Raw genomic sequence first — 12621 nt, 5'->3', positions numbered from 1 at the left:
TCCTCACCCCACCCCACCAGCGAGTAGGCTGGGGGTGCACAAGAAGCTGGGAGGGGACACAGCTGGGACAGCTGACCCCAACTGACCAAAGGGATATTCCATACCATATGATGTCATGCTCAGCATATAAAGCTGGGGGAAAGAAGAAGGAAGGGGGGGACATTTGGAGTGATGGTGTTTGTCTTCCCAAGTAACTATTATGCATGATGGAGCCCTGCTTTCCTGGAGATGGCTGAACACCTGCCTGCAAATGGGAAGTAGTGAAGGAATTCCTTGCTTTGTTTTGCTTGTGTGCGCGGCTTTTGCTTTACCTATTAGACTGTCTTTATCTCAACCCACGAGTTTTCTCACTTTTACTCTTCCGATTCTCTCCCCCATCCCACCGGGGGGGGGAGTGAGTGAGCAGCTGTGTGGGGCTTAGTTGCTGGCTGGGGTTAAACCATGACAATTTTACAGACGTTTAGTGGTTATAGAGGGCATTTAGGAGTTGAATGTGGCAGTCCTTTATAATATTCCTGCAGCAAAGATGCTCTACAAGGCATTAAGTGACATAAGTGTTCTTATTATTAACATACTGTTTGTTCCTGTTACACCTTGAACTAAAGAGCCAGCCCTTTGGGGGAGTGGCTAGAAGACTTCATGTCTTTGGGGGAGGATGAATGCAGCCGTGATGATGACGAGAAGGAATGTTCACTGCCTCACCTTTATCATGTAACACAGATCACTTTGGGTGCACCTTCTGGGGCAAGGGTTATGCTAACATGGATTTATTGTGGAGAGAGGCTAAACTGTACTGTGAAATGTAACTGCCAACAGGAATAGAAATCTCTACATGAAGAAGATCACAGAATCACAGAATGGTTGAGGTTGGAAGGGACCTCTGGAGGTCATCTGGTCCAACTCCCCTGCTTAGGCAGGGCCACCTAGACCCAGTTGCCCAGGACTATGTCGAGATGGTTTTTTAATATCTCCAAGGAGGGAGACTCCACCACCTTCCTGAGCAACTTGTGGCAGTGCTCAGTCACCCTCACAGTAGAAAAGCATTTCCTGATGTTCAGACAGACCATCATCTGTTTCGTTTTGTGTCCATTGCCTCTTGTCCTGTCACTGGGCACCACTGAAAAGAGCCTGGCTCCATCTTCTTTACACCTTCCTTTCAGGTATTTATATATAAAATCCCCCTGAGCCTTCTCTTCTCCAGGCTGAACAGTCCCAGCTCTCTCAGCCTTTCCTCATGGGAGAGATGCTGCAGTCCCTTATTAATATTTGTGGCCCTTTGCTGGACTCTTTCCAGTATGTCCATGGCTCTCTTGTACTGAGGAGTCCAGAACTGGACATAGTACTCCAGGTGTGGCATCACCAGTGCTGAGCAGAGGGGAAGGAGCACCTCCTTCAATCTCCCTAAGCACAGCATAGCTAGCCAGTCGAGGGAGGTGATTGTTCCACTCTACACTGCACTGGTGCGGCCCCACCTTGAGTACTGTGTGCAGTTTTGGGTATCTCAATATAAGAAGGACATCAAACTATTAGAGTGTGTCCAGAGGAGGGTGACCAAGATGGTGAAAGGTCTCGAGGGCAAGACTTAGGAGGAGTGGCTGAAGTCACTTTGTTTGCTCAGCTTGGAGAAGAGAAGGCTGAGAGGTGACCTCATCGCAGTCTACAGCTTCCTCAAGGGAGGCAGCAGAGGGGGAGGTGCTGATCTCCTCTCTCTGGTGACCAGTGATAGGACATGAGGAAATGGAATGAAGCTGCGTCAGAGGAAGTTCAGATTGGACATTAGGAAAAGGTTCTTCACTGAGAGGGTGGTTGGTCACTGCGACAGGCTCTCCAGGGATGTGGTCACAGTGCTAAGCCTGTCAGAGTTCGAGTGTCTGGACAACGCTGTTAGTCATATGATTTAGTTTTAGGTAGTCCTGAGAGGAGCAGAGAGTTGGACTTGATCGTTATGGGTCCCTTCCAACTTGAGATATTCTATGATTCTGTGATCTACTTTGCCTAATGCAGCCCAGGATACCATTCGCCGCCTTTGCAGCAAGGGCACATTGCTGGCTCATGTTCAACTTGGTGTCCACCAGGACCCCCAGGTCCTTTTTTGCAAAGCTGCTTTCCAGCTGGGTGGCCCCCAGCATATATTGGTGTATCGGGTTGTTCCTCCCCAGGTTCAGGACTTTGCACTTCCCCTTGTTGAACTTCATGAAGTTTCCATCAGCCCATTTCTCCAGCCTCCAGCTGAGGTCCCTCTGGATGGCAGCATGACTCTGGTGTATCAGCCACTCCTCCCAGTTTTGTGTCATCTGCAGATTTGCTGAGGATAGACTCTGCCCCATCACCCAGAGCATTAATGAAGATGTTGAACAGGACTGGATCCAGTATTGACCCTGGGCTACGCTGGTAGTTAATGGCCTCCAACTAGACTTTGTGCCACTGATCACCACCCCCTTCTGGGCCCAGCCATTCAGCCAGTTTTCAGTCCACCTCACTGTCTGCTCATCCAGCCCATACTTCAACAGCTTCTCTATGAGGATCTTATGGGAAACAGTGTTGAAAGCCTTATTCAAGTCTAGGTAGACAATATCCACTGCTCTCCCCTTGTCTACTGGGCCAGTTGTTTCATCATAGAAGGTTATCAAGTTGGTTAAGCATGACTTCCCATTGGCGAATCCCTTCTGAGTACTCCTGATGATTTTCTTCTTGTTCATGTGCCTGGAAGTGGTTTCCAGCTGCTCCACCACCTTCCCAGGGACTGAGGTGAGGCTGACCAGCCTGTAGTTCCCTGGGTCCTCCTTCTTGCCCTTTTTGAAGATAGGAGTGACATTTGCTTTCCTCCAGTCTTTGGGCACTTCTCCCAGTCCCCATGATCAATCAAAGATTGTCAAGAGTGGCCTTGCAATAACATCTGCCAGCTGCCTCAGCACTCATGGGTGCATCCCATCAGGGACCTAGACCTAGATAAAAAGTCACTGAGGGGTTTCCTAGTCAAGAAAAATTGTCATTGCCTAGCAAGATGTGAATCCTATAAATCTGAGATCTTTGATCACTACTTGGAATTATCTTTGAGTGAACATTCAAATGCCTGTATTGCAGACTCACTTGCACATGGTGCACTAAAGATTACCACAGATGGCACAGTGGTCTGCTTGGATAAAGCAGAGGTTGCTTCTTGCAGAGGAAGAACCATTCAGGTAGAGTAAGGAATACTGAAATGTTTTCAGTAGGGATGATGCAAAAATAAAAAGTTTTCTTTTTAAAAAGGAGAGAATTTTCTCATTTAAACAGTTTCACAGAGACACAGAAAAAAATTCTTATGCCTGCTGCAGTTGTACCCAACCAAAAAGGATATTTGTTTTCACAACACAGATGTTTATCCCCCAAATCTGGAAAAAGTGCACTGCTTTAACATTTCTGAAGAAAGTGTTTGCTTTATCAGAAATGGTGTTTCAGAGAAGAGTGAAATGTCCCTTTTAGGTCAGTCAGCTGAAGGTCAATGAGAGGATAATAAAGCACAGAGCAGAGGACCCATTTTTCCATGGTCATTATTTTTTGACATGCCAACAAGCAAAAGGTGAAGGTATGTCAAATTCAAACTTTGAAAACTCTACTGATTCACTGTGCTCCATTATAAGCTTGCATATATTGAATTGTAGTGGTTTTCGCATGTGTATTAGATCTTGAAGAGACTTACATTAAATGTGCAAGGAAGAAGAGCAAGTCTTTTTGCATTGCTGGGAATGGTGGGGTGTTACTACAACTGATCGTATCTTACAGGACAATTTACCTGTGATTTATGGAAAAAAAGATGTCTCTATATGACCCCTCCTAAATTTCTGTATGTTACATACAAAAAAGGTGACCTAATGGTAGACATGTGCAATACAGTGATACAGAGACAATTCTGTGCTCACTAGAAACAAAGTGTATTTCAAAATTACTCCCCATCATTTTCTTCTTCAAATGAGTCAGTTCCCACTTCTTCATAGTCTTTCTCCAGGGCAGCCAGGTCCTCCCGGGCCTCTGCAAATTCTCCCTCCTCCATGCCTTCACCCACATACCAGTGCACAAAAGCTCTCTTGGCATACATCAGATCAAACTTGTGGTCGAGCCTTGCCCAAGCCTCTGCAATGGCCGTGGTGTTGCTCAGCATGCAGACTGCTCGCTGAACTTGGGCTAGGTCTCCGCCAGGAACTACTGTAGGAGGCTGATAGTTGATCCCCACCTGGAAAGAGAAATATGAGAGAAGGTTTTAAAAAGGCAAGAGCAGAAAGCAGCCAAAGAGCTGAAAAAAAGTGAGTAAAGTTACAGATGCAGGGGTTGAATGGTGCCACTATCAAAACTACCAGATGGCAAATGCCATAAAAAATAATAATGTCATAAACAGTATGATACACGGTCATTTTAATGTCTGTATTATTCTTCTGTTTAATGTACACTGGCAACTTCGTAGCTTTCTTGACAGCTACTCGACACTGAACATACAGTGTCACCAAGATACTCTGTAGAAACTAATACAGAAAGTTGGTTCCCAGTTAAAAGTTTTCGTTCTTAAACCAGCTATTTGTATGACAAATGTTTTTCCACTGCTAATGTCTGTATTATTATTGAAATTATGTTTCCCAACACTGCTATGTAACCAGTGGGGAGAGGCTGTATAATATCTCTGGATGAGGGTGTTAACTGACAGATTCCCTAATATCAGCATTTCCTTTATTAATTGTATTGCTTTTAATATTTCCTTAGTTTTAGATGATGCTTCAGAGGGAACACTCACTGGCTTTTTCAAAATTCAGGTCTGAAATGAATACTTCTTTAGATTTTAACTCATATACACTTCAGATTTCCACTTACGTAAATATTTAGGAGTCTGCGTCAATGGGATGTCCAAAGGAGAAAGGGCACATTTTATACACATGCATCTTTCTTATGTTCCTTCTTCTCAGAAGTGGGAAACATGCAAGATATAAAACTTTAAGTACAAGTTTTCCACTAGACTGAACTTGCCTTTTAAACTTTAAAGAGAAGTTCATGGCAGCCCTACTCACCTTGAAGCCTGTTGGACACCAGTCAACAAACTGGATAGTCCTCTTGGTCTTGATGGCAGCAATTGCTACATTGACGTCTTTGGGAACTACGTCGCCACGGTAGAGCATGCAGCAGGCCATGTACTTCCCATGTCTTGGGTCACACTTCACCATCTGGTTGTTGGGCTCAAAGCAGGAGCTGGTGATTTCAGCCACCGAGAGCTGCTCATGATATGCTCTGTCAGAGGAGATGATGGGAGCGTAGGTCACTAAGGGGAAGTGGATGCGCGGGTAGGGCACCAGGTTTGTCTGGAACTCCGTCAGATCCACGTTGAGGGCACCGTCAAAGCGCAGCGAGGTGGTGATGGAGGAGACGATCTGGCTGATGAGGCGGTTGAGGTTAGTGTAAGTGGGGCGCTCGATGTCCAGGTTTCGGCGGCAGATATCATAGATGGCCTCATTATCCACCATGAAGGCACAGTCCGAGTGCTCCAGGGTGGTGTGCGTGGTCAGGATGGAATTGTAGGGCTCCACCACAGCGGTGGAGACCTGAGGGGCTGGGTAGATGGCAAACTCCAGTTTGGACTTCTTTCCATAGTCCACGGAGAGGCGTTCCATGAGTAAGGAGGTGAAGCCAGAGCCAGTACCTCCACCAAAGCTGTGGAAGATCAGGAATCCTTGCAGCCCAGAACATGCATCAGTCTAGAAAGCAAAAGAGAAAGTGAAGGAATTGGGTCTGAAAAAGAATGAAGAGACTTCATCTACTACATGAGCTTATTCTGAGCTGAAGATGAGAGCAGTCATCAGCAATAAGGAGCATAGCTTTCATGTCAGGTTTTCTTGAGAAAGGGCTAGTGATAATCCTATCCTTTGCTTCCTTCACTGACTCAATTTATGACATAAAAATTGGACTTTTATCTGTGGAGCTCCTCTCTCTGAACTTCAGAGTTCTTTTAGTTAGTCTAGCTGAAACCAGCAACGTAGAACTGCCTAATCCACCCTTCTATATCAGTATTGGTGTTCCAGGGCTGTGTTAATAATGAAGAATTACATATATATTCAGAACCCCTTTTTAAGACTATCTGAAGGCATACAGCTGGGAAGTGAACTACTGGGCTTCTCTCTCTTGGACGGGTAGTGATGCCTCTGTATGTCTTGCAATCTCTTTTCTGAACCATTGGTCTCATCTGTAGTTAGCAAGCTACCTGTTCTGCATGTCTTTCTTCTGCATAACCCAATCTGCTGTTTCAAAACCACTGGGGCTTACCAGCTTACGGACACGATCAAGCACCATATCAATGCTTTCTTTGCCAATGGTGTAGTGGCCACGGGCATAGTTATTAGCTGCATCTTCCTTTCCAGTGATCAGCTGTTCTGGATGAAAAAGTTCCCGGAAGGTGCCAGCCCGCACTTCATCTGAACAAGAAAGAGAAATTGTGAGAAGCTGCACGGCTATGCTCCACCGCCAACAAGTTCTGTTTGCTGCTGGCATTGATGCCAGCTTTCAGTCACTGGAGGTCATGACCGCAAAACCCAGATGCTGACAGAGAAGGGAAAACTGTTTCCTAAGCATTTTTAAATTGTTGCATTCTATTGATTTATGGTGTGACTTGTATCCAGCCACAGAAATTATCTTCTCAAGAACTTGTCAGTAGTACAGCCTGTACCAACAAGAGGACAAATCACCAGAAAAAAAGTGTGAAGAAAATTAGGTTCCCCCAGGTCCCCAAATTTTAGAAATCCTTCGATTCCTGGAGGGGGACTGTCAGGCTTCCACTTTGGATCCGAATCAGAGAAAAGCAGAATTCAAATAGCAAAAATGTCACGATAAACAAAACAAAGTTAAATGTTTGTGCAAAGAGAAGTCATACAAACTATGTGTACTAGCTATTAAACTGCTGAGCATCCTGCTGTTCCTATGTTTGTAACAGCTATGGAGATAACTGAGTCTTGACAGAATCTAGCATTCTGTGTCACAAGAAAATCAATTTTATGCTATCTAGTGGTAGACCAAGATCCAAAGGGTGTGCTGCTTTGTACCAATGGAGACTGGTGGCGCACCATGGTGATATTAGGAAGAGTAAGCTCTTCTCCATTTTGCAGGTTTATTTCTATACTGACCTACTACAGTTGGTTCCAAGTCCACCATTACAGCTCGTGGCACATGCTTCCCAGTGACTGTTTCATTGAAAAATGTGGTAAAAGAGTCATCATAGTTGAGTTTATCATGCAGATCCTTGAAGGTGCCATCTGGCTGAATGCCATGCTCCAGGCAGAAGAGTTCCCAGCATGCATTTCCTATCTGAACTCCAGCCTGGCCAACATGAATAGAGATGCACTCACGCTAAGGGGAGAGAACAGAGACAGGGTCAGAAAAAACACTGCGCATTGGTCCTCCTTATTCCTCATGGTTACTTTTTCCCAGTGTTTGGCTTTTCCAAAAAATGGTGAAGTGCCGCTGTCAGCATTTCATTTGGTTGTTCAACCATCACCACAATGAGACTGTACATACACACACCAGATACTGGGACAGTTATTTAAAAAATTGAGATCTTTGTGCTGTAATATATGGGTACATGAAAACAGGCAGGGAAAAAAGTAATTTCAGTTACACAAAACCCCCCTTTCCTCCTATGGATTGGCTCTGCTGAGGAGCACATCCCAGTTTAGTTTATTTTTACTCCTGGCTGGAACCTGACACAGCCATGTGGTATCCTTCAACCTTATGTAACCCAAGACAGGTGATGTCTTTTGATCCTTTTACCCTCTGATAGCAGGCTAGAGTGGAAACTTGGAAGAACTGCTTTAAGCAATATTCACCTCAGGAAATTATTTCAGATTCTGTCAGTTGAAACAAATGTTCCTTCAAGTTCCTGAGCAGCTATGAATTTTACATTGCAGGTCTACTGCGTATCCAGGCAGTGTCATTGCAATACAGTATGTTTATCTGCATAATTTTGAGCATAGTTCCTGTGGTAGCCAGGTAGCCAATGAAAAGAAAACAATGTATGTCACACCAGGCTAAAATAGGCAGGTGCCAATTGCTCCAAAATCCTTTACACTTGGAGTACAGGAGTATGAAGGACCTGGTGCTGGATTTCGTAAGTTCAGAAACAGAATTACAAAGCAGATGCTTCTGAGTTAGTCCAGACAATTACAACACTGGGTGTAAGGCAGTTTTCTAAGGAGAGAGCGGTTTCAGACACGTGGAGTTTTTCAGCTTCAGTTTCTGCTTTGGAGCAATTGTAATTACAGTCTTCTGAGATCCGTCTTTGTGATCTCAATGGCCCTGTCTATACTAGGAAGTAAGAAAGAGTCAGGTCATAGTACTGAACACTGGTCTGTGATGGCCTGTGCTGACTGATAATTAGCACACTCTCTGGCACAGTTTTGGCTTATGACAGTTCATACTTTTCCAGACAATCCTTGGGCACCATCCAGAATACAACTCACTGTCAAGAATGGTTTCCAGGGAGCAGGTCGCTGACCACCGCCTAGCTTTGGAGAGGGAAAGAGAATTCAGATGCCTAAATATGAAGCAGGCCATGCTACCTGGCATCAAGGCCAGAGAATGGTCCTTGCTCATTTTTATTTTGTAATATCTCATTTAGAGATATCCAATGACTTAATATCAGATTTGGCCAGTTAACTTTTTTTGTTTTTTAAATTCTGTAACTGCTTACCCTGCAAAATCATCCTGTGACCTGCAAGTGAAATGCATCTTCCCCAAAAACTAAATCCTCAGGCAGAATGTGTGACCAGTAGCGTCTCTGGAGCAGTGTTTTCTTCACAATTGACATATATTTACATGTTAGAAACACAACTAATAAAGATATTTTTTCAGAAGCAAGTGGAATTTTAGAAGTCACCACTGCCCCAGTTAGTCATCCTCAGAAGTTCAAATGAATATGGAAAGCCAATTTAAATATTTCATTCAATTACATATATTATTTCTATTCAGTACTCATTTGTCAGTTGCTGAGTCTGCAAATGCATATGCAGCAGTGTGTGTAACGTGCTCTCAAGTGTACTTGCACAACCCTGTTTTTCTCAATTGAGTTGTGCAAAAGTATCTGAGTTATTTGAGTGACGGTTGTTGCAGTGGAGTTGCAATCTGGAGGATTACTCAGGAGACACTGAAGGCATATTTGGGCCTAGAGAATTAAATTAATGCTGATTTTGCACAGGACAGGCTCCTGCTTTTCTTTTAAAACCTAGTGTGAATCTGTAAGCCTGGCAGGAAGAAAAAAAAGCTTTTTCCTTTTAAACACAGCAATGAGGACAGGTGACTTTTAAAAAGAATATCTTTTAGAGCAAAACTACAATTACAAGTCAAGCAATACCTGGAACCTAAAGACCTGTTTCACTCTGTTCCTCAGATCAGTAGAGGAATTGGTCTGTTTTTTCACAGATGGAACTAGTGAATATTGCCTTAGAAAGTTAATATTGTAAAGCTTAGTATAGGATTATAGTTGAAGACTGCAGAACCGGTTCCTTTCCTTTTAGACTGATCTTTCAGCTGCGCTGGTTTGACACAGTATCTCAACCCTGCCTTTTGAGCCAGGCCTCTTGCCATGACTGCTGCTTTCAACACCCATCTTCTCCTACCCCAGCAGTAATTTGGAAATATTCTGACAAGGAGAGAAGGCAACAACAAAGAGATTTCTAATTTTGCATGGTAAACAGCTTTAAAATAGGTATCAGACTTGTAATAGGGAAGAGGGTGGGCCTTCTTCAGAGTCACAGGCAGGTAAACTGATCTCTACATGATATTTAAATGTGGAGGTTACTCCAAACTCATGTTTCACATCCTATCACTAATGTACCAGGACCTGTCTTACAAATTGTAGACCTGACCTTTTATTTACCAAGAGACAGTAGAAAGGACCAGGTTCTTTGTGAAACTAAACCTGGGACAGCTTTGATTCTATTAAAAAACCAGAATACAACCTGGCTTAAGTATTTACTGTCAGAATACGACCTGGCTTAAGTATTTACTAAAGTCTGGAAGAATTTACTTTAGTCTTCCAGATATTCCCAGCTATTCCCGAAACATACTCACTACCCTAGGTCTGCCTTAAGGCATGGGGAGCCTGTGGAAGTGTGTGTCTTGCCTGCAAAATGGGTGCTCTCAATGTGGACCTGCAGCTGTACTGGCAGAAAATAACATAGTTCTCTGCACCAGAATAACACTCAGTGCTAGACACAGATTGGGGTACAAGGTGAAATGGATTTTTCATATTCTAAGAGGTTTTCAGAGATTTCTACAAATTTATAATAAACCCCCAAATCTTAAAAATGAAGGGCCTTTTTTACTTACTTAAACACATACACATATAAAAACACTCATGCGCTCCAGAAACACACATGTATACGCTGTATAGCTATGAACAGTACAGCCCGTGGGGCTAAATTAATTTAAAACAGACACAAAGGTAAGTAACTTTTTTGTTTTATTTCTAAAGAAATTATCTCATATGAAAATGAACCTGTGTTGAGAAAATATAGTCACAACAGAGAGTACTAGAAATCTAAGACTCCAGATCTAATTTGTTTTACAGTTCCACTAATTAGAGACCCTTTGAAGAAAACTTTGGTTCAGCATGCCTTACAGCTCCAGTGAGATTTTCTGACACTCCTTTCCCATCCTCTTACATGGTGATCGGTGCGTGAGATCAGAGTTTTGTGGCACAAACCACTGATAACAGCAGATCCCCCTGCCTCCCCTCACCCATGGTCCTCCCGCCCCCTGTATGACTGGTGTTCCCACATCCCCCCTTACCATGGTGTCTCCAGGGGTGTTTCCTTCCCTTTCGGATCAGCGGTGGCAGGTCTTTGCAGGAGCCCGGCTCTGGGCTGCAGGGTGGGAGGCAGCCTGGGCCCAGCACCCAGCACCTGCTGCTCCGCTTCAGTGTCACAGCGTGGTGGGGAATAGGTCACCGACTCCGCAGTTCTGCCCGCTGCATCACTGCCTCCTGCCCTCCCCGCCACCCCGCGTATGCAAATTCATCCAGACAGGCAGGGCTCAGATGGATCCCAGATTTCAAATTTAGTCCTGCCTGGTTTGGCGTGCTTATTAAATCTGCGTGTAGCCATGTAACACACCGTACACTATACTTTCTAACACCTGAGTATTATCCATATATATCGCCTAAAAGACACATACCATCCCAATTACCTATTCTGCCAGCACGTACATGTGTAGACGAAAAGCACTCCTGAATTCCAATAGAGAAGACCAAGAGGCTGTAAGAAAGCAAATGAATTAAAAAGAGAAGGATAGAAGAAAAACCAAAAATAGAGAACTGGAAAGTAAATATAATTAACCATTCTGAAGTGGGCTTTACCAGGGCTCTTCAATGCTGGCCTGACTTCGTTCTGTTCCTACTCCAGCTGCCTCTCTATTAATGTTTCAATTTACTTTTATTGCTTCTCTTTCTGTGTACAGTCATCTGGAGCGTCAGCAGTACGGGGCAGTATTCAGTACAGAATCTAACTCGTCTGTCCAAACACAGAAAGAAATTTGATTCTCATTGCAGTGCTTATTGCAAGAAATAGCTGGAGGCATCACACAAATGCTCTCACACCAAATTAGGGCAGTTGCCTCCACCGTTTCGTTGTTTGCTCCTTCTGCATTAGCTCAGCATTGGAAAGCAGCAGTTTCTGTCAGTGGAGAAATCCTCATGTTTGCAACTCCTAGCTAGTAAAGAGGAAGGCACACTTAATTGCTTGAATCTGAGTATTATGTATCACCAGACTTTAGAAACATACTGTCTATTATGATGTTTAATCAGTAGAAATGTAAATACATAATTCCTAAATTTTAGGTTAGTCTACTCTGACATGATTATGTGAATAGATTGTTCTGCCACTGTTGGCAACCAGCATCTAAGGATCTCCTTTAACTAATGCCTACATTTTAACAGTGTGAAGTAGTCCATACTGTTTTTTATAAACTCACATTTACTTTGGCATAGTCTTCATTTTCCTGATCTTTACATAAACCTGCAAATCACTACTCTCTGATTTTGCCTAGGAAAAGCTGCAAATATTTTTTACAGAGGAAGAATTCCCATGATAATTTCTGTCTGCTGCTTTGTTTAAGCTGAGTCCCACACTTCTCCAGAAAACCATGAGATCATTGCTTTGAGGCTGAGGAATAGGTTGTTCTAGTGTTCTTCTTCCAATGGAACCAGTAACATCCCAGCCAAGCTCCAGTGTCACAGACAATCTGAAATGTTAAAGCTCACAGCTCCACCAGATGTGGAGCTCTGTGCAGGGAATCACCTCAGGAAAAAGTCTCACAGCAAATACTTTGAGCAGTCCACCACCCAAATCCTCTTAGGCACTCCTTGAGTCAACATGTCAGATCTGGCAGCTCCAAAACCTGAAAGAGCTCTGTGAATTACTAAATTATTTGCAACTGAGTCCATTGCTGCATTTTCTCTGCTCTTCCGTTGCCCTCCTGCTCTCTTCTGAAACAGGCAGTGAGAGCACGTCTGGGAGTCATTGTTAACCATTCCTCTCTCCGCCCCACTCAAACTCAACTGGCCCAGAGTCTGGGTCATGCCTCACCAGTCAAAAACTTCCAGGGAGCAGGGAGTGA

General features: G+C 43.8%; 1 protein-coding gene across 1 annotated transcript; it reads right to left on the bottom strand.

The window, feature by feature from the left end:
* Positions 1-3925: 3925 nt before the first annotated feature.
* LOC140646243 (tubulin alpha-8 chain) lies at positions 3926-7179 on the bottom strand. The gene is made up of 4 exons (XM_072849859.1): positions 7137-7179; positions 6283-6431; positions 5037-5717; positions 3926-4213 (listed from the first exon to the last, which is right to left on the bottom strand). Exons 1-4 carry the CDS (start codon positions 7162-7164, stop codon positions 3926-3928), a joined length of 1146 nt encoding a protein of 381 aa, XP_072705960.1. The 5' UTR covers positions 7165-7179.
* Between the last annotated feature and the right edge of the window lie 5442 nt (positions 7180-12621).

Source organism: Ciconia boyciana, chromosome 1 (assembly GCF_034638445.1).
Source record: "Ciconia boyciana chromosome 1, ASM3463844v1, whole genome shotgun sequence".
Taxonomy (NCBI): Eukaryota; Metazoa; Chordata; class Aves; order Ciconiiformes; family Ciconiidae; genus Ciconia; species Ciconia boyciana.
Note: the sequence above shows the minus strand (reverse complement) of the source record. Positions and strands in the feature narration are given on the sequence as shown.